At 37.5% G+C, this 23,445-nt stretch overlaps 1 protein-coding gene across 2 annotated transcripts in view; it reads right to left on the reverse strand.

Moving 5' to 3' along the window:
• BMPR1B (bone morphogenetic protein receptor type 1B) overlaps positions 1-23,445 on the reverse strand; it is a 151,471-nt gene that overhangs the window by 77,520 nt on the left and 50,506 nt on the right. The window contains exon 1 of one of the 2 annotated variants that reach the window (XM_034671648.1): positions 21,940-22,144. The exons of the other annotated variant lie outside the window; for it this stretch is intronic. Coding sequence (XP_034527539.1) covers positions 21,940-22,012 — 73 coding nt within the window. The 5' untranslated portion in view covers positions 22,013-22,144. Of the gene's footprint in view, positions 1-21,939; positions 22,145-23,445 lie in introns of those variants that run through there. 2 annotated transcript variants of the gene reach the window in all.

The following is a 23,445-nucleotide window of genomic DNA, read 5'->3' on the forward strand; positions in this document are numbered from 1 at the left end:
TATTTATCAGTAGAATTACCAAGGTTTGGCTTCCAGGTCAGCGCTGACATCTGCAAGTGTTAAGCCTCACAGAAAGAGAAATATGTGGAGTGATGCTTTAGGACTTCTCTGCTCATCCCAACACATACTTCTATTTCATATCTAAAATAATGACGAGCAGGCACGTAACTTTCTAAGCCCCTATTTGATTTCATGCCCACGTGTTTCTTTATTTCCATACTACCAAATAACAATGATTTATATGGGGTAACAGCGAAAATGGTGTAACCGCTCTTGCTTCAAAAAGCTTGTTGACTTCAGCAATTTCTCATTCATAAAAGCCTGTGCTTTTGAAAGTAAGTAAATATATATTTAGGCATTCTTATAGTCAGTGGGTCATATTTGGACCACAAGAATAGCTGCAGTCCAAGATAGCTGGAAGTGGCCGCACACAGGGCCTTGGGGTGCTGGGAATAAAGAATAGAGAAAATCTGAAATAAAAAAGAAAGCTAAAATGCTACCCATCAGAATTGAGGATTCATTCACTAAGGATTCCTTTGCATCACCTCAGCCAGGGGGAAACAAAGACCTTTCCAAAGGCCCTAAAACAAGGGCCAAAGAAGTGTAAATTGAAAGGAAAGATTTCTCAGGGCCCAGAAAACCAGTGTGCCAGGCAGGATTTTACATGTTTTTCATGCATTAACTCGGGTGCTCTAACAAGCTAATGAGTCGTAGAGCACCATTTCCTCCAAATTACAATGTAGAAACTGAGGCACTGAGAACTTGCTGGAGGTCATAAAGCTAGAAAGAGTTGAAACTGAAATTTACACACAAAAAAGTTTGACTCCAAAATCTGATCTATACATTATGTGACATACAAAAGCAGGGTTTCTGAGTATCTTCAGAAAAACAAGCCAAAAATCACTCACCAAGACAATAGACAATACAAAATTAAAATCACCGTGTAAAAATCAAACGTGTGTATTATTTTCAAACTACTACCTAGAGTCCTTTTTTTAAAAACAGCTGAGTTCATTTGCAGAGTGTTTCTGGCCTGACAGTTCACAACAATGAAAGAGAGATGGGAGTCTCTCCTTGCTACTACATTCTGCTTTGGTCTTAAAAGTGTTTTTAACTCTTTTCTTTTAAAGTGAATGTTAATGAGTCCTTAATTGTCAAAGGACTTCATAAATATTCATTAAACATCAAGAGAAGTTGTGTTCCCTTTCCCTAAAAGCTGAAAGAGACAACAGTTAAGACTCTAAAATGGAATAAGCATGCAGAAAGACTAAGTGGATTTATAAACATTCAGTTTCGTCTTGGATGTTTACCTGAATTGTTCACATCATTAGAAAAGTTAAAAAAAAATTCTTAGTGTAGAGATACTTGGATACTTTCATTTTTGCTTTTATAAGAAGCTCTCCAGAGTATCACCTCTGTTGGAGATATTTCTATTTTTATCTTTCATCTACTTCTGAATGATCCAAAACATTTCACCAACTCTTCATGCTGCCTTCTGCACCACTGAACAGTAAAATGGTTATGATGATGGAAGGAAATGATTTTGATCTAAATCAACAGGGCAGGCCCAGCTATTATGAAAGTGCCACAAACCTTCTTCATGAAAAAAAAAAAAAAAAAAAAAAGTTTTTGCATTGGATTTGAGTCTTCAAAGAAAGCATTTGCCAAAGTGTTGTATTTTATACCAATCCTACACAGCAGTCAGGGAATATTTATCACACAGATAGCTTCCTCCTGATGAAGTCGCAGCCTCAAATATTTCCCAGGTATCAAAGTGAGGAGATGACCACCAGGCATCATGGCAAGGCCAGTGTTCCTAAGGTCAGCTCGGGAAATACAAAGGGCCTGGCAAGTCGAATATTAACTCAGGGAGAACAAATCTTTCCAAAACTCACCACATCTGATTCACTGAAGCAAGCTAAACAAGTACCTATAGTATTTTTATGTCTTCAACCAAGAGAGACAAACACATAGCTTTCTATAAAGCTATGTCTGTAAACTCTATGAATTTTGAAAGTAGCTACCTTGTCATTAAATTAGAGACACATCAGTCACATTTGGAGAAAATAAAACATCGATATTGAGAAAATTAAAATGTTTATTTAATGGAGTCCCTAGTTCTATAATTTCCAATATGAGCCAAATTCAGAATTATTAAATCATTTAAATGTTTTTCTTAATTTTATAATTTAAAAGCAATTAAGCAGATTTTTGTTTTGTATTTGACTCTGAAGTATCAAAATAATCCAAATACACTTACCAATTCTTAAAATGGTTTCCCCAATTTCCTCGTATTTCTCACTTCCTGAAATCTGGATGGGACTGGGTACATGCAGGTGGGATAAAGACAGTCCTTACATACCTGTAAGGATCTAATAAGCTACACTCTGTGGCTAAATAATTGTGTTTATAAGGACACTCGTTTTTTTTCAAATAAAAAAATATAATAAAAACTTTGTTAACCTACCATGTCCAATAAACAGAAACATTTTACACCGTCTGAATTCAGAAACGCATAGCACAAAATAGCTCACATTATGATATAAGAATAAAATAATGCAACTCAGGGGCAAAAAATGCTAAAGAATTTTTTTGTGGTATCTACCAGATGATTTTTTTTAACAGATTAAGTTTATACTTGTTCATTACAATTATACTACCACCTTCATGATGAATATACATTGTGATATAAACCAACAAAAAAGGAATAAAAGAGAAAAAGCAAGTATATGTTTTTCTTAATGTCTGCTTAATAATTTACAGTTCAGAGTAAGAAACTCAATTTTAATCCCATGCAGTTTGCTTCAATATACATGAAAAATGTCTTAGGGAAGAATGTAAACACTGAAAAAACTTTTTTTTTTTTCTTGATTTTACAATACTTTATTTTGGTCTTATTTAGGGGTTACCGCCCACCCGTCTTCTACTTTATTTATTTATTTTTNCCCCCGTCTTCTACTTTAGATACTCAAAATGTCTTACCTTATGCTGAATCCACAAAGCTATGCTTAAAATGCTTATTGATTAAATGAATTCGAATGCATTTAAAATAAGTTATTGTGATGGTTAATTTTATGTGCCAACTTCACAGGGTCAAGGGGTGCCCAGGTATCTGGTCAAACATTATTCTGGTATTTCCATGAAGGTGGTTTGGGATGAGCTTAACATTTACACTGATAGACTGTGTGAAGCAGATTGCCCTTTCTAATGCAAATGGGCCTCACCCAATCAGTTGAAGACCTAAATAGGACAAAAGAGCTGACTGACTCTCCCCCAAATAACAAGAGAATTCTTCCCTCCTCCAAGCCGAGACAGGTTTCCTCTGTATGCAAACTCAAAGTGAAACTCAGCTCTTTCCAGATCTCAAGATTGCCCAGCTCTCAGATGGGAATGACACCACTGGCTCTACTGGTCTTCTGCTTGTCAACTATGCATCTTGGGACTTGGTTCTGTTTCTACAGAGAACCCTAATACAGTTATTATTCGCTTACAAAGTTTTCTTAAATAGCCAGGCTTCGTTTAAGTAAATATGAAAGGTTCTTTTAGTTAAATATGAAGTATCTTAGGTCCTTGAATTGTGGTTCTCAGAATTTCTTCCAGCTAATGAAGAATTACAACTTCATTGTTGGCAACATAGCTGAGATCTCATGTATGTATTCAGAATCAATGCTCTATTGATAGCAACTCAGGCAGTGTAGCCCCTAATGTCTCTGTGCCCTGGGGAGTACCCAATGCAAGCTAAGACTATGAGATCATTAACATCTTATTAGTGTAATGCAAAGTGTCAACATGAGATGAAATAGTAAGGATTAAATTCAAATAAGATTTCCTCCAAAGCTAAGGTGTTCTCACCAACTATGAGATGATCACAGATCAGACAACATGATTTTGTTTTCATTTCTGTAAATTTCCACGGGCAGTATCTTTCCCATCTCTTATCCTCTACTGGCCTAGAGATTTGTATGTAGTAATCTTTTCCAACAGTGTTGGCCCCTTGGGAAATCAAATTGTTTAATATACTTCTAGGTTGAAGACCAGTTCAAAACACTCAACTCTCTACTAAATAAGGTCATAAAAATCACCAGAGGTATAAAGGCTATTGGCAAAAATCTAAGCTTCAAAATACACGAAAAGTGTTGGTGAAGAGCACACCCACTTAAAATTTATATTACTGAACAGACAAACATGTACCAGAAATCTTATTTGAAATATCTAGACATTTTTTACTACATGCATTCTGGATATTATACTAAAGAACTTACTCATTTCCGGTGAGTAAAGGGGGAAAAAAGTACTTCAACATGTTTTCAATAAAAGAAGATGGCTGTGAAAGTAAAATACAGAGTTTGAGGCTGGCCAGGACAAGCGAAAGGTAAACTCTTTGTACTCCAGAGGTACTCAGACACTTCATCCTAAGATAAATGTCTTTTTCATTCTTTCGACACGTGCCAACAAAAATAAATCAAGGAGATTTTTTTTTTACTTTTTTTTTTCAAGGCCTTCTCTTTCTAATTTTTTTCTAAAATAGTCAAGGAAAGAAACAGTGACCACAGTGAAGAACATCTCTGCTCGTATAGAACGCAGAGTAATATATGGGTTTTCGTTGTTTGATTTTTGTAAGGGTACTACCTCAAGGCACAACTCCCTTACTAGCTTTAGTTAATCCCCAGTACCCTTTTCTGAGCTCCAGTCCTACCCAGTCAATGGACTTCCAGGTCTTTATCATTTCATGCTAAGTGGTCTGCTGGTACACCAAACTCAACATATTTAAATCTGAAATTCTTCCTCCTTCCTGAAGCCTCTCCACCCTATCACCTCCTTAAGTCTGCTCCACCTTCAACTTCTCTCTGACGACTATAACCACCATCCTCCCAGCTGGAAAAACCAAAAACCTGAGACTCTGCCTAGAGGCCTCCCTCTCTCATCCATCATACCCAATCCATCAACAACACAATCATTTTACTCTTCTAATTTCTCTGTAATCTTTCCTTAACTCTCCACTGATGCCCTTATAAGAAGACAAACGTGGCCCTCATCATTTCTTACCTGGTTGCCTGTGATAAGCTCCTAATCTCTGTTCTCTAGCCCTACCCTCCTTCAACCGTCTTTATACTATGGCCAGAATCACATTTTCCAAAATAGGCATTCATTCACTTGATTACTACAGTAGCTATTTATTGAGCACCTACCAGGTACCAAGGCTCTGTGTTCAGCCCAAGGATGGAACAGTGGAAAGAAACAGACACAATTCCCTGCCCTGACAGAGCTTATAGTTACCAAAGAAAAAGAGAGAGTAAGCAAAATAAACCTGAAAGCATATTAATTATGCTAGGTGCTTTGGAGAGAAATAAAGCAGGGAAGGGGGATAGAGTATGCTGGGAGTGGTTGTTTTTTTAAAGTGGATGGTCAGAATTTCCTCACTGCGGAAGTAATTTTTGAGAAGGGAAAGGTAAAGAGAGGGAGCTATGGGGTGGAAGAGTGCTCCAAACAGAGGGAAGAGCAAGCAAGAGCCCTGAGGTGGAAGGGCACCTGGAATACTTGAGGAACAGAAGGTGCCAACTTTTCCCGCCCCAGGAACATTAGTAGGAAGTGAGGTCAGAGAGGAAGTGGGGACAGATCCTAGAGGGTCTTGTTGGATGAAACTCTTACTCCACTTGCTGTCCCAAGAACAGACTATGGATGGCCAAAATAAAAGCACCAAGCCAGTTAGAAAACTGCTATAGAAATATGTGGTTTGATGGCTAGTAGTAGTGGAGGTAAAGGGAAGCGGTCTAACTGAAGATATATTTTGAAGGTCCTGTCGTGACCTTAGTTTCCCAGGAAGGTAGAGTCTAAGACAACTGCGTGCTCAGAAGTTGTTTATTTGGGAATGTCATCCCAGGAAGCAGGAGTACATGACCCGGGCTATGAAAAACAGGAAAGGAAAAAATTGCAATTTGAGAATGAGTTATCTAGTCCACCCTCACTAAAAGTATTATGACATGAGTGTTAGTGTATCCATCCTGGGGAACAAAGAAGGGCTTCTCTCTCATCTCCTTTCCCCCCTCGGTCATGTCTGACTGCCCATGGTAGCTATCTGCCCCTTCCTTCCAAGAGGTGCAGGTGGTTCCGGCCAGAGTCTCACATGCTACATGGAAGAGGCTGCAGGCAAGAGGCTGAGAGGGAAGACAGTATCCAAATCTACCATCAGAGAGCAGGGCAATGCCTTCATGGAACCGGCTGTTGCAACTGTGGCAGCATGAGGGGTAGTTCCAAGAGGATTCTGAAGTGGCCCACAGCGGTGCACAATATAGACATTATTAAAATAACTGTCAAATGAATGGTATGTTTTATGTGAGAGATAAAGAAAAGCTAAGGATAATACCAAGGGTCTTGTCCTAATCGACGACAAGGATGGAACTGGTATTAACTTAAAGGGAAGACAATGGGAAATACGATTATGTTACTGCCTCCTTCAAAGCCAGTCGTGGATCTACGCAATCCACCGGAAGAAGTACGTGCTTCCTGGGCTGGGTCCACACACACCCTCATCTTCTGTCCCCTACTTACCACCTCGAATTGGCCACTCACTACTCCTCACCTCCAACTCCATAGTTAACACTAAACTTGGCCATCCTCTGGTTGTGCCGTGCCCTCTTCAGTCTCTTTGGGATTTTGGTTATGTTGGTTCCTTCTGGGTGGAATCTGTTTACTTCCTTTCTTTGCCTAGATAACTCCTTATTAACCTTTAGTTGCCAACTCAGTTGATACCTCCTTTCAGGCAGATATACATCTATTTGTTCCCAAAGTATTCTTTGTATTTGTCTGCCTCCCTTCCAGAATGTGACCAGGGAATATTTTCCTTGAGCTCACAGGGCACATGACAACACTGGAAAATACTGATTGTGCAATAAAAGTATGATAAGTGAAGGAATAAATTACTGGCTTCTCCAAGTCACTATAACTTATTTTAAACATACAATATCCATGCCTCAAACCATCTTTCCATATGAACTATTTCAATATTTTAATATACCACCTCATCATCAGAGACAATGAAAGTTATGCCCAAAGTCACATCAGTATTTAGTAGCAGGTCAACAATTAAAATTCAATTTTTCTGATTCCTATCAGAAAAGGCTACTGCTTTTTCCCCCAACTCCTGGACAAGAACTAAGTCTAATATGTTCTAAGATAAATTATAGGATTAGGTTGCTAAAGAGTAAAAATGCCTACTGCATTTTAATACCAATTTTCCATTTAAACATAAAAATAAAATCATCTGGAAGTAAAAGAATATTGTTCTAGAGAGTCTTAAATCTTAATGACTCTTAAGGAGAGGTAAAATAGAATCTGATTTTATGCAGTCAGCCCCATCTCAGACTTACAGGTAAAAGATATTTTTCAACACGTCTATTATCTACAGGACTAAATTATATATTTAGTTAATGCTATTCATACAGGGCAGAGAGCAGCAAACTTCTCATAGTACCTTCTTGGCTTCATTCCATCTTAGTTCTGATGGAAAATGTGAACGCATTAGTTTTAGATTCAATATTGGTTTCTATCGGGTAAACTTCTTGGCGGACCAGATTTTCTAAACCTAGTCCTTCTCACTTGGAACAAATGTGTTATTCCAGAAGATGCCAACACATCATGTGTTACTGATACATAACGAGATTAAGAGGAAAAATGAAAACACTTAAAATGCAAAACATACTTGGGAAAGAATTACACAGTAAAGTGACCCGGGGAATGCCCTCAGCCATTTTCTGAAATTATTTGGATAATATCTTCAGGATTTAAGAGTACACCTAGGTCCTATTAAATCTGCAAAATGTTCTAGGTTTGGGGAATAAAATGGCATACAAAAGAAAGCACCATTCTATAATTTCCAGTGAATAAAAATCACTTGTCTGAAACTTCCAAAGTTCTATTAAGTCATTAAACAACTCTCATATTAAGTTACAAGAAAGTACAAACTAATATACCCTTCTGAAACGTGTGGATTTAATGAGATCACCAAACACTGTGATATTTTTATACTTTCCTAAACTAAAATTCCTTTACTAGAAAAGTAGGGCAGAAGACTCTACTATCTAACTAAAACACTCATCATTCCATCACTCTGCTCACAAATCATCCACGAATTTCCACTGCATGTGGGATAGAGTTCAAGTTCACTCAGCAGCAACATAATGTGGTCCAGGGGTTCTCAAACTTTAGCCACACATCGATCTAACCTGGAGGGCATGCTGAAACACAGAGTTCTGGACCCATCCCCCCCGAGCTTTTTGATTCGGTAAAGCTGGGGTAGGACCCAAAAATTTACATTTCCAAGAGGTTCCCCTGTAATGTTGAGGCACGAACCACGGTGTGAAAACCACCGTCCAGTCACAATCTAGTTTTTGTGTGATACTTTCCACTTCCCCCCACAAACTTCACATCCTTTGATTTTGTTTAAACTATTCCAATTGCTCTTACAACATTTATGGGCTCTGAAGCTAGAAGAAAGAACTTCTAATTAACCTATACTCTACACGGCAACTGTACTTTAATGGTATTTAAATGCTGCCCCAACTATCTAGTCCAACTTACCCTGGATCAGCTTTAGCACCTCTTGTTATTAAGACTGTGATGTACAAACCTCAAGGCCCTGAGGTCGTTTTCCCGCCCTCGTGATGGTCATGGCCCTGAGTGGGAGAAGCATGAAACAATATTCTGGGGAAAGTTTTTGTTATGACTATGAGCTCCTCCTATCTGAGAAGGGCTTGTCAGTGCGGGCAATTTCCCAACCACTCTAACCCCATGACAGGAAAGGCATTTCTGCTACATTAACAAATAGAGAAGGAATGAGTACCTCTGATTCGGGCATGAGCCCTCCTGGACTGTAGACATGCTCTCCTTCCCCCAAGACAATCTTTTAATCTGCATAGGGAAAGTTCGTGATGAAGGTTCCTAAGCAAACTAGTAGATTCCCACAAGGCCCAGACTCAGAATTAGGAACAGCAGCTGTCCCAAGAAGATAACTTTTCCCCTTAACTGAGCAAGCAAGGTTGCAGGTGGGCAACTCTGCTGTGTTGTTAGCAAAGGAAAAATGATCTGATTTTAACCAGAACGAATGGTACCTCTTAATCACAAAGAATTCTTCTCACAAACCAACTAAAAAAAAAACGACAAAACTGCCTCACTAAAATTCAGATTTCAGAGATAATATACTATTATAATTGATACCAGAAAAAGCAAACAACAGTCAGTATAGGAGCCCTATTACAACATTTCATTTGTAGAGAGTATTTTCTGGAGTCAAGGTCTTTAATTATCAGGGAAAAGGAAAACCTATTATGCTTTCTAACTAAAAGGGGGTGGAGTGGATATGTACTCAATTTTGTTACTAGTTATCTCTTTTGTTATATAAAATTCCACAAGTATACAAAAAAAATTAGAGACTACTGGTTCTTAAAACTAATTTTTATAAAATCTTAACAGGCGTTTTTTTCACCACGGAATAAAATATTATAAAAGAAAGTCAAATGAGCCCCTTTTCCCATATTCCCAGCTCTCCTAATTTCGCTACTTATCACTCCTATGAATATTTTAGGGGCTTTATAGAAATATAATCCACATGCCAAAAAATTCACCCCTGTAAGATGTTCAATTCAATGGTTTTTAGTATATGTACAAAGTTGTACAACCGTATCACAATCTAATTTTAAAATATTTTCATTACCCCCCAAATAAGCACCATACCCATTAGCAGTCATTCCCCATTCTTGTCCCCAGCCCCCCACCCCAGGCAATTTATGGCCACTAATCTGCTTTCTATCTGTATAGCATTACCTATTCTTGACTTTTTATATAAATGGAACAATACAATATATGGTCTTTGCTTCTGGCTTCTTTCATTTAGCATAATGTTTTCAAAGTTTATTCATGTTACAGCATATATCAGTTCTTCATTTCTCTTCATTGCTGAGGAATATTCTATTATACAGATAAAACAACATTCTGGGGGGCCTGGGTGGCACAGCGGTTAAGCGCCTGCCTTCGGCTCAGGGCGTGATCCCAGCGTTGTGGGATCGAGCCCCACATCAGGCCTCCTCCGCTAGGAGCCTGCTTCTTCCTCTCCCACTCCCCCTGTGTGTTCCCTCTCTCGCTGGCTGTCTCTATCTCTGTCAAATAAATAAATAAAATCTTTATAAAAAAAAACAACAACATTCTATCCATTCATCAGCTGATGGACAGCTGGGCTGTTTTCACTTTTCAGCTATTATGAATGATGCCGTTACGAACATCTGCATACAAGTTTTTTGTGGACACTAAGTTCTCATTTCATTTAGGATATACACCCAGGAGTAAAATTTCTGGGTCACAGGGTAACTAAATGTTTAACATTTTGAGGAACTGCCAGACTGTTTTCCAAAGTGGCTGCACCATTTTACATCCCAGAAGTAGTGAATGAGGGTTCCAATTTCTCCACATCCTCAGTGACGCTTGTTATTATCTTTTTGATTACAGCCATCTGAGTGGAAGTAGCATCTCATGTGGTTTTGATTTGAATTTTACCAATAGCTAATGATATTTAGCTTCTTTTCATGCGATTATTGATCACTGTATAGATTCTTTGGAGAAAAATCGGTCCAGATCCTTGCCTGTTTTTAAGTGAGGCTAATAATCTTTTCCCTATTAATTTGTAAGAGTTCTTCACATAATCCGAACTCAAGTCCGTTACCAGATACATGATTTGAAAATGTATTTTCCCATTCTGTGGGCTCTTTTTTCACTTTCTTGATCGTGTACTTTGAAGCACAATTTTTTAATTGATGAGATCAATTTTATTATTTTTTTGTTGCTTATGCTTTTGGTTTCACATCTTAAACTATTGCTTAATATTATGAATATTTCTATATAATTACTATCTAGATCAATAAAATACTCCATTCCTCAATATGATTGAAACTATGTTCCAACTAATAGTGATAAGAGTTCCCATTTATCCACATCTTTGCCAAATGTTAACAATCTCAATTGTTTTGCCAGTTGAATATAACCTGCTAGCTCATATTATTTTAACTTGCAGACATTCACAAATTAAACAATAAAAATGCTGACATTTGTATTTTTGAATTTATGAATTATAAAATCACAAATGAAGTATGTCAGTGACTATTAGATGATTAGTACGTAAGCTAACTATAAGAATGCTGCTTTCTTCTTTACCCTTAAACACTTCTGATTATTTTGTAGATGATAAGGTAATGATTCATTGAAAGCCACAGGAATAAGAAACAAAGAATCTAGACTAAGAAGTAAACATTATAGAACTTTTAGGGGGTAATTTTGCTTACGTATCTTGAAAGTACAAATAAGTGATATGAAATCCTCGGCAGATCTTTAAAATCCCTTAAGTAGCAAATACAAGAATCAAAACAAAGCCACGGGCAAACAACCAAATATTTTCATTCCGTTTGCAAAAAACCCCAGTCTAGATTCACAGCTACTAAAGAAACAGTCAATGGAGAGGAAGAAAAATTAGGATAAACACTACAGAAATTTTAACTGGTAAAGACAGTTCATCAATTATTCTAAAACATTCTACAACAACGGCCCAAAACCATAAAACCAACTGTGTAAATCTAAAGGATCCCAGTACACATGACATCCTACAATGGAAAGGAACAATAACCTTGTAATTTTAGCATTAAGAAATAAACCTGCAGAAGTGTTAGCCCTCACTCTCGAGGTGTAAAGCTGCAGATCACATTTCTTGTTTGCTCTAATAGCTACTCAGGCTATTTTGCAAGTAATCTCTAGCTTAACATTTGCAGGAAGTCTTGGGAGGAGGAAAAAGAAAAGGATCCTCCAATCTTTGATGCAGGGTGCAATTTTTTATTTTTCTAAAAAATAACTCAAATATGTTCCTAACTTTGTCTTCTTCTCCCCTCAGATGGTAAGGTATTGTGGCTCAGAACTGTGTATAATTTGCATTTCCATAAGCACTAAATAAGGCCAGCCTAAATGTGAATGTTGAATATAGAGTACTTTTTACATATTAGCATGTTTCACAGTAGAGAGGAAAACCAACGTGGGGGTTATCAGTTCTGGGTTTTATTTATACGGTGAAATATTTGTTCATGGTAGCAGTGGTGTGTGTTTTTTTAGTCTGTTTCTTAAATAAAATGTTCATGTGGCAAAGGCTTCATTTCAACTTTCTAATCATTCAGCCTGAATAGCAATCCTAAAGTCAAATTTAAACACCATTCCCAAAAGAACATGAACTACACCCGGAACCCCAAGTTCTGGTTCCAGCTCTAGAAGTGACAGACTTTAGATAAGGAATCTCACAACTGTGTGTCTCACTGCCTTTACTTGTGAAAATAAGAAAACACAAGGAGAGCATTAAAATGAACTAGGTCGTTTTAAAATGTAGGTGCCTGTATCATATATTTCTGCTGGGTTTACTTTAGGTTGTACAGATGTTTGTTTATATAATGGCACTTTATTTTCTGTTAAAGGAAACCTTCGGCTCCATCATCCCACACACAAACTACTTCCGTTCTTACTTGAAAGGAAATTCCTTTTCAAGGTTCACAGTACATTAATGACAGCTGCATTGCTAAGCTTCCTCCAGAAACTTTAAAAAGCTGCAGATGTAGCCCATGCATGACATGGGTCATGGAATGAGACCATCTGAAGCATTTAGATCGCCCCTTCTCTTACCCTCTTTCAACGTTAAAATTGCTGGGGTGCTGCTCGCCTACATTAAGTGGGAGTGTGTGTGTGTGTGTATGTGTGTGTCTGTGTGTTTATTTTAAATCAAATCCCTGAGAGAAGGCAGGAGCTCTCTACAGTGACTATCTTGAATGCTAATTTCCAAAGCAAGATAAGGCAAAAAGTACATTTCCAGTTAATGACATTTTAACAACAGACCGTCACTACCTATTAACTTCCAAAGAGGCAATCCTCACATCAACCGCACATTCCCTGGCTATGATTCCATATTGCCCTGGAACTCAAAAGTGTTTGTCTGGAAAACTCAATTCTGAACTAAGAACCAGCAAATGAAGAATACTAAATGATGGTCGTAAGAATTCTGGTATGGAACTTTTCCAGCAGAAGCAAAGGAGGGAGCTATGACTCAGTTTATGTTCGGAATAGTCCCCCAGACCGCTATACGGCCAGGGAGACAAACTATTTTCTTTGGTAATAACATGCTGAATGTAACTGGAGGTGAGTACACAGCTCAGAAGCAACCAAACAACAACATGGTGCTTTCTGAGGATAATTCAGAGAGCCCAACTCTGAAAAGATTTCCGGGAACCTATCAGGAGTTCACTGACTATTTTGGAGACAGAAATTAATTAATGTATCTGAGAAAGAAATAGGAAATTGGGGATTCTCATTTCCGTTTCTCTCTCCCAGAAATCCTTCAGTTCATATTCGGACTGTTCCAAGTAAGTTGAGACTTACTATCCCTTCTTCATCATTAGGAGCAAAATTTTAATAGTGCTAGAACAACTGCTTTATTAAACAACAGGTCACACTAATATAATGTCTCATGAAAGAACATCTAAACTGGATATGTGGTTAAGCCACTTTTGAAACAAATTCTGACAATTCCCTTTAAATACACATTAATAAAATAGGTTCTTCTTTTGGTCAGAAAAGGGAGTTTAGAGGTTCTGTCTGTAGGTAAAGAATGAACTGAAATTTATTAACTCCAATCCAGTGTGTACCAAACCCCTTGGGGTAGCTTGATCAATTGCAGCTTTCTGGGCTCAGTTCTGAAATATTTGTATTAGTAGATCTGGGATGGGGTATTGGGAACCGCATAAAAATGACTTTGTGATTCTGATGTAGGCAATACAGTGAACCGTGCTGTGAGGAAAACTTCAGACGCCTTGTCTCTCAAACGGATGACTGCACGTTGCTCACCGGTTGATTCATAATCCTCGTACATAATCCTCAACAACCACCGAGCGAGCCTTTAGCCGGTGCTCGCCCAAACACCTGCAGAAACCCTCCAGCCTCGCCAGTCAAGCCAGAAAGAGGCGGAATACCACCTGATCCTGAATTCAGGTCTCTTCTACCACACTGCACCACGCTGCCACAAAGAAAACACATTGGCCAACTGCTGTATTATTGTTGGCAAGCTCCAAAATTTGTTCAAAATCTTTACAAATGAAACCCAGCTGCTTCAGCTCAATACCAGATGTCTTCTACAATGTGTGGCTTTGAAAGATTAAATTGAGCATAAGAAAGAGATGAAATATATGAAAATCTAATTTGCAAGATGTTTGTCATTAAGTCTGTGGAACAAAAAAAGACAGAAAATTCTATTTTTCAATGCAAGAGGTTAAGTAGGGGAGATTAATAATATTCATAATAGCTACGAAAATGCATGTTATGGATAAACTGTTAGTATATGTTCCCAAAATCCACGCCAAACACAATCTCCAGAAATGCCCACTGAGAGACTGTCATGTGTCTGTGAAATCACAAGACTGAGCACGAGCGTCCTTTTCCTTTAGACCGACTCCCCAATTTGAACACGTTTTCACTCAGGGCCTAGGAAATTAGGTAGGAAATATTTAGTGATACTCTCTGATTTCAATAAACTGTAATAATCCTGCGAAAACATCCATATAAGAAACACATGTGTGTCGCTATGTATATATGTGGAGGTGAAAAAACAATTTGTTTATTAGCAGCTTCAATTAAGTGCCTCCCCCCTTCTGCTGTTACCATGTCACCCTGAACACTCTGTTGTTGTTGTTTCCGGACCACTGCTCGGGTCTCAATAGCTTGGGCAGATTTCAGGGCCCACGTTAAACTCAGAGAGCCACTCAAGTATTCCTCCAATGAGCTGCTACACATTCCCTCACCCAAATGAGCTGATGGTTCGTGGGTAAATACAGCGTAATACTTGTATAACATTAACCCTTTTTTTAAAAATAAAAACATAAAAAGATTTTGTAATGGAATGTGAAAACAATACTCAATTGAGCATCTTGACTCTCACCAAGACGAACATTCGGTTGGGATTTAGCCCCATAAGAAAGTACATAATCGTTAAAGTGATATGCAATTATAATTGGCAAGTTACTGTTTTTTCATATTTGAGAAAAAGACTTCGTTTTCCTTCAGAGAGAAATCAAAATAAAGCTAAACACTTTAGCAAAGACGTAGTTTGATCATGAATATTTCTGCAAACATAGTAGCAGAAGGATAATTTCCTGCAGAGTTTGCAAAACAAACCTGACCTCGGATTTTCTGAAGCTCCACTCTCTATGGGCTCTGGCATAGCTTATATCTGAATGTACACGTAAAAGGAGGGGAGGTAAGATTTCTTATTATGTTAAATTGCTTCACACTCCCTTGGTGTCTCATCAATGCAGTTCCCACATTACAGAAGTTCTACAGATTATGCAAAAGTAACGTAAGTTACTCTTCCCTTACATATAAAGCTCCTGTTAAAATTGTGACGATACTAAGATGAGTATGGGACATTGTGTACTACAGGGTACTGTGAACCAAAGAACTATGAACCAAAGCCAGTTTTCTGCATGTACTGATGAGGTTTTTAAAAACCTCATGGGGGCGCCTGGGTAGCATAGCAGTTGAGCGTCTGCCTTCGGCTCAGGGCGTGATCCCGGGGTTCTGGGATCGAGTCCCACATCAGGCTCCTCTGCTATGAGCCTGCTTCTTCCTCTCCCACTCCCCCTGCTTGTGTTCCCTCTCTCGCTGGCTGTCTCTCTCTGTCAAATAAATAAATAAAAATCTTTAAAAACCTCATGAAGTAGATATGTACATCAATTTTCCCCTAGACTCCAGAAGAGATCAAAAGCATAGTTTTAGACACTCAATGCCCAGAATACGAACAAATGAAAAATGGATACTGCTCGCCTAAAACTTGCACACTGTTTAGGTATCAAAATGCAAAATTCACAAGAGGGTCTTTGTGAGACTTAAGGTTTACAACTACCTTTTTAATAAAGGAGTGAAAATTATATGCAACAATCTGACAGAACTAGTCTTCCAAGTGATTACACTACTTGTTTTATATATTATTTCTGCCACCACCTTGATATTTCGAATTTTCCACAGCATCTTTTTTTCTGGAGAAAAAAAAATTTTTTTTTCACACCATTTCATTTACTGCTAAAATAATTCCGTAGAAACTACAGAAATAAATTACCATTATTTTTGGTAGTATATTTCCTGGATACCAAAGTTCATATAAAAATATTAAAGTGTTTTTTATAATTTTTCTAAATGTACAGTTAATAAATAACTCAGTAGCCAACAGGAATTCATTTATAAATAAAAGAGTACTAGAAATATTCATATCACTATTACAAATGAGAGTAGCAGCTATATTAGATGTTTTTGATTGTGAATCTAATCCAAAACTTCTTCCAAAAAAACTTCTCCTGACCACAGTGTCTGTTGTTGGGTGGCCATCTTGGCATTAAGTGACTACACTAATCCCAAATATAGGATTACTGTAAGGGTCAGCAGCCAATCAAATTCTCTCTCCAAATTTCTCTTAGAAATAAGACACAGTGAAACATTTATCAGTTAACTCTACAGAGCTAAGCTAAAAAAGGTCTTGGAATAACAGGGAACACAGACTAATGAGTATGGCTAGGGAGGTAGTCTTCTCTATATGCCAAGCATTGTGCTATGCTCTGAGGGTATAGCAATAAATAAAATGGGCATAGCCTTTTCCTCTAAGAAGCTGAACTTCCAGCAGACCAGTGACACGTGTAATGGTAAGTCATGATACGTACTATAAAAGAAAAATAAAACTTACAATGATGGATTATATCAAGGGGCTCTTATTTAATTTGGATTGTTAAGGAAAAGTTAGTGACGTTTAAGCAAATGGATAAGCAGAGGAGAGAAGCAAAGAACTTCTCAGGCTCTGGAAACAGCACATGTGAAACACCCAAGGAGGTAAAAGGTTTGGATAATTTGGGACAAGGAAAGACCCATGGAGTTGATGGTCAATGGCTAGGGAGATGAGCTGGGAGTTAGAAGCCCATGGATACGAAGCCTTGCTGGCCAGGAAAAGATCTGGATTTCACCCTAAATGCAAGTGGTCTCCATTAAATAATTCTAAACAGAAAGAAGGAAAGAGAGAGAGTTACATAGAGGAAAGAAAAGGGAATGCTCATGAGGGCCCTCAGAGACACAGATGAGTAGAAGCTCAGACCTTCATGGCTTCTGGGTGCCAGGAGACCGCCTGTGTTTCCCTCAGCTTTTCTCTATATCCCCTCTCAACTTCTTTACTTAAGTTTCCATTCTTTATGTCCAAACTATCAATACTAATAATGTGATTTTATATGAAAAGTTAACTAATTACCGAAGGAATGTGACAGAGATGATATCAAGCAGAGAGATCAGTTAATCCAAAAGCCACAGATTCTCCAATGTTAAAAAGAAAAATGGTGGGGGTCTAAAAACAAGACTATGGTTTTTCTGAGTGCACAGTCACAAAACCATCTTTGGAGATTTTAATATGAACATTTCCACAAAAAAATCCAACAAAATGGAAAAAGTGACTATTTTACAGATGAAAAAAGTGTAATAATCAAGACCCTAAGAGTCCATCTGAACCCAAAATATTGCAAAAGAAAGCTTGATAGGGAACTTAACTGATTAGGATAATTTCCCTATAACTAATTGCCAATATACTTTGTCTTATTTAAGGATTTTCCCCATGTCTTGTATGAACTCTAAAATTAGGTATGTATTTGAAAAATTAGGGGACAAAAAAACATATTCATAATTTGTTCCTGGCAGTTCTAAGTCAATTTAAGATTTGTAAAATGTTATTTCAGAAAAAAAAAAATGTCATTTCCGACTCAACTGGCTTACAGAGGCAAAAAGAAAAAAAAAAAAAAAACCCAACTAATTTGAGTTACTCTGATCTAAAACTATTATTCTTCCAGAAGCCTTCACATATTTGTAATTTAAAGATTAAAAATTATGCATGCACCGATACGCACACACACACACACACACACGGCTTACACATATGGTTGCCACCATTAAAGAATATGACTTCCTGTAACAAAGGTAAAACCAAGTGATTGGAGTTTGTGCTCAATAGTTGTGTGAATGTCTACTATCCGATATACGCTGAAGACTTTGAGTTGAGAACCATAGTTTAGCCGCTTCCCTCCCAGGTAAATCACCACAGAGATCCAATTTCTTACATCTGTGACGCTCACCACACTTGCAGTTACTGCCGATTAATAGCCGGAGATTAATTGTTGGAAGTGCCACCTAATAGCTATAGTAGAAAACACTTTAAACACAGAACCACATTTATGCATTTAACAGCTGTGTTGGTCTAACAGTTCAGATTTTCACTGTATTTTGCCATATGGTAACAAGGATCATTTTTCACTTAGAAATATTACCAAAAATTGACGCCTTATAGCGCTATTACCATTCTCATTTTGAAACCACACATTCGCAGCCCATGTCCTCCTGTTACTATATTCCCTATTTGCCTTAATTTTAGTTAAAATATTTAATAACATAGGGTTTTTTTTTTAATTCTAAATGAGTGCCAACCAGATCAAACACAAATATTATAATAGGAAACCTATGGAATATGACCTGGCAATGAAGAGGCAGAATGCAAACTCGGGGTTCTATAAAACTGTAGGAGCCATGAAGACTGGGACTTATTTTTGTTCACCAGGCTTGGGGATTTTCCTCTATCCAAAACAGCTGATTACTACTTCCTATCTCACCTTTTTTTCCCTATAACTCATTATTGATGGAGAATTACTCCTAAGAACAAAAAGTTGGCTGCCAATTTTGATTTTAATCGGATTGCTGTAATAATCTGTGACCATGATTTTATGGTGGGGTGGGGGGACTGTAGAAATGTTCACATATATGTTTAACAGGAAGCTAAATAAAAGTCTCACCCTTTTAAATGCCAGAACATGAGGCCCATCCATGTCAGGAAAGGCACACTGTTGCCACCAATGTGTTAGAACAATAAACAGAAAGAGTCCTTTAGTTTTTAGGTCTGTCAGTTGATCACATTTATAACCTCACTAAATTCCTTCGGCAGAACTTAAGAAGAGTAGTGACCAAAGTGATACTTGAATACTGTTTACTATTGCACTACATTCACTATGGTTGCCTGTGATTTTCTACTGCATTTTAAAAAAAAAGGGGCAGCTCAATCCTCAAAAGAAAACATTTCACAAGTAGAAATGAACACTGCAGATCTTCACCACTCCAGGTCATATTTGCACTTTCAGAAAAAGGCAATTCTACATTTCATGATTCTAGCTTTAAGAAATCCATTTCTGAAGCATTCACAATGTGCCAATATAAAAAACACAAAGTTCCAACCTTCTACTATGATGTACCTTTGTCTTCCTTTTTCTTAAGCCTGTGTCTCCTCAAGTAAAACATTCAAGATAAGATTTAAGCAATGATAAAATTTAGGCTGATGAGTCATCCACCCACAGGCCACCCTAGCTATTCTGTTCCAATAAGAACAATTGTCCTTTCCACTTCTCTTGACTACAGAACTTTGGTCCCCTTATGGTAGAACTGCAGTGTCATATGTATTCCCTCCACGTAAAACTTTCAGGTTTCCATATGCTTCATTAACAAAATATTTTTACTAGCCAGATGCTCACATTCTCCAAATGTCTCAAGTTGTCATTTTGAAATACATTTACTCTTAAGAAGGATTTTAAGGTCTCAGAACAATGCTCTTGGCTTTGCTAGTCACTTAAGAATCACAACCACTTCATTTTCCTGTATTTTGTATTTGCCAGTTTTGTGATCATCATTCTCACTGAAATACATGCAGAATTAATGATCATAAAGTATTACAAGTTATCAGTGAATAATAACTTTGATAGTCAAAATTGCTTAGTCTTGGTTAAACTAATAGTCCCGTCTATAGCACATTCTGTCTTCATTGGGGCAAAAGCATAAAAACCATGAAGCTTATTTTTTGTAAAACTATTATAAAAGTTTACAGGTAGAGAAACTCCTTTTAAAAAAATTAAAAGTTCATTTTAAGCTGGGAATATACATTGGGATTTAGTGTGTTAATCACTTCCAGCTTGGTTGTCTCCTATTCCTGCATAAACTATGAATAATAAAATGAATAGTAACAAACGCTCAGGAAACACTATGTATTACAGCTACTGTTCTAAGTGCTTTACATGTACTCGCCCATTTAGTAATCAAATCGACCCTATAGTAAGTATTCTTATTATCCCTATTTTACAGTTGAGAAAATCAAGGTACTAATAAGATATCTCATTTGCGTTTACATCTAGTAAGTGGTAGAGCTAAGATGCAAACACAGATATTCTCAGTCCAGATTTAATACTCTTAACCCCGCTGCTATAGAATAAATCAGTAGAAACACACGCACACACGAAAGAGCCCTGGACAGAGAATTTAAAGGACTGACTATGTTAACTAGAGGAAGGCAAGGAATGTCCCTGGGCTTCAACCTCCTCACCAGAAAAGTAAGACAGTTCTCCAGTATTATTTAAGGTGTATTCTAAGCCCAGCATTTGTGACTCAAAAATTCAGTGTGTAGCATATGGCCTCTGCTTTTTGTTGACATAAACCGATAATGAATTCAGGTATTCAGATTTTTCAAGGAAAATGCTAAAAGACAGTGAAAAATTAGCTTCAGGCAATCAAGAAATAGTAGTGGCACGAATAGAGGAATAAGAATTTTACCTCACACATTCTTTGAGCTTCCTGGAACATTGTTAAGAAACGGTTTCCCTGAGGCAATAGCCTCTACTGTCTTCTAGAAGGTACCATATTATAACACTTTTTGGAAAATAAATTAGCAAGTCAGGTAAACGAGCTACGTACTGTTCCTTCATAGCAATGCATAAAACTCCTTTGGGTTACACCTATCCATGCCAGAAATCAAAAGCTTTCCTTCGTAGAGCCAAGACACAATACATAATATTGTGGTGGTGCCATGGACAATTTGAGATTATGAAAACAGGAATCTTATAAATGCCAATCAAAAGTACATGCCAATTGATAATACATACTTCCCAAATAAATAGTATTGCCAAGCTGGTTCTATAAAATGCACTCACAAGGACATGAGGTTGAACTGTAAATTCATTTCCATCTCATATATATTCCATCTCATATATTCCTTTTGTCACCTGGCTTAATTTTATATAGTCACTTTCTCCTTATCTCCAACTTCATGACTCCTCATTGCAAATCATTATCACAGAGTTGTCTCAGAAGTTGTTTCATTATGTTATCTTTCTTCTATTTTGAAAATAGTTCATCTGCTTTTATAATTACTCTTTTACTTAAAAGCTTAAAAGTAACTGAAAAATTGCCATCCTTTAGTCAACTTCATAGAAGAATAATTCTGGACAAAATGATCACTAAGCAAGCCCCTGTTCTGAAATGTGAATAAACATCTGACATATTCACAATTCATAATTATTGCTATTATAAAACTGGAGATTTACTCAAGGCATCTACATAAAAGTTGTAATGAACTTCAAACTTAATTAGCTAACCTATGAAAATCTAACAGTATTCAAATTTAAATGATCACAACAAAGTTTATTAGAATTATTTTTCGTAAATTCTTCACATACAAACTGTCTTAGTACACTGACAACCAACTTCTCATTCAAAATTCCAAACTGGATTGGATTGAATTCTTAATTACTAGAGAAAACAGACACTCTGAATCCCTTTAAAAACTATCCTTATACACTATCTAGCAAGGTTTTACCCGAACAGAAAAAAAGTAGCAAAATTACAGAGCAGTTGGAGGATGGGGACTGGAAGTGTTTAGCCACTGCACTTTTGCCCAGAACTTTCCCTTCTGTGATAAACGCCACACGACCTGACATTAACTCAGCCCCCTGTCAGCACTGTACCATGGGGCACTGATCTTCTTACCCCTCGTGTGCATAGACAGAAGAATGAGCAAGGAAATGTGAAGCTGCCAGTTTAGTTCTTCCAGCCAACCCATTGCGCAGGAGAGCAGTAAATGTGACCCGCCTGTTTCAGCCTCCTGTTTCTTGCCTTTCCTTCTTTCACTGAGACTTCTCTGCTGCCACTCTTGTCAGAGCTTCCGGGCAAGCCTGCCAGCAAGCCTGAGACAGGACCGTGAAAGACAAGCCTGTTACAAACTGGTTCTGTCACCACAGAGACTTCAACTGATCACCTCTTGGGGAGGACAACAAAGGGCGGTGAGGACCCTGAGCTGGATTGTTTTCTTAAGAAAGGAGCCTGACCCAGCTGCCCACACAAGGGCCAGCACATGCGGGGGGGGGGGGGGGGGGGGGGGTTCACTCTGCAGTGGCTACACCAAAGCCCCCCAAATCTCTCAGGCAGCTAGGAGGGGACTGCAAAGCCACACACATCTGTAATTCGCTGTCATGAAATAGCTTACTTCTTTTGTCAAGTTTTTTTTTTCTCTTGCTAAGAATTGTTCACTGTTTGGAAATTGTAGAAAGACAAGGAAAAATAAAATGCTTTCTTTGATGAAATGATAGAAATATTGCAACACACGAAAGTGCCATGTTAAGACAGTTTTCTCATATCACTATTTAAATAATGGAACAAACGCCTCTGAATCAAGTGCACAGACATGAAAAAGGGGCCCGTGTAAAGAGTATCTTTAATGAATATTTCAAGTTAAAGAATTTCAGTTAAGCTACTCATTAATCAAGTAATTTTAAATGACTACCGTTTGAAGTTTCCTATGTAGAAAAAGTACTGTGAACCTAAACGATCTTACAAACTTAAGTTATTCAATTTTTTAAGATTTTTACCGTAATTGTGCTTCAACATAAACTATGAACAGTTTGTAAAATTCCACTTTCAATGATATCCTGAGTGGCCTTGTTTTAATACTAAAGTACTTTCCTGAAGGCTATTTGTTGTCTTTGACTCTGGGAACCGTCAATAGTAATAGAACAGCAAGAAATATAAATGAATTGACAGTAGGTGGAGAAACTACAATATCACCATAGATACAAACAGAAGGAGTTATTAAATGCCATCAGTTTACATGATAAAGGATTTATGCTAATGAAACCAGAGACATATTTCAACACTTATATCTCAGATACCATCAGAATGCGTTTACTTGATATTTTAAGAATTATTTTCTTGGGGAAAAAAATCTCTGCCATCTTCTCATTTTTAACAGACACCCCCACCCCTCCACACACCCCAGGACCTCCCAGCACTACCTTACTGGCTGCCACTCAAATCTACTCTCCAGTTAGGAATACCAGCAACTGCTTTGCATGAATTTACAAATACGATCATCAATCCAATGCCCTCATTCACATTTTCATGAAATAAAATGTAACAGAAATATAGCATCTTTAACCATATATGAAATTTTGGAATATCTTAAACTTAAGAAACGACACATTTTGCATTTCACAGAAG

The sequence above is a fragment of the Ailuropoda melanoleuca genome, chromosome 11 (genome assembly GCF_002007445.2).
Source record: "Ailuropoda melanoleuca isolate Jingjing chromosome 11, ASM200744v2, whole genome shotgun sequence".
NCBI classification, from domain to species: domain Eukaryota; kingdom Metazoa; phylum Chordata; class Mammalia; order Carnivora; family Ursidae; genus Ailuropoda; species Ailuropoda melanoleuca.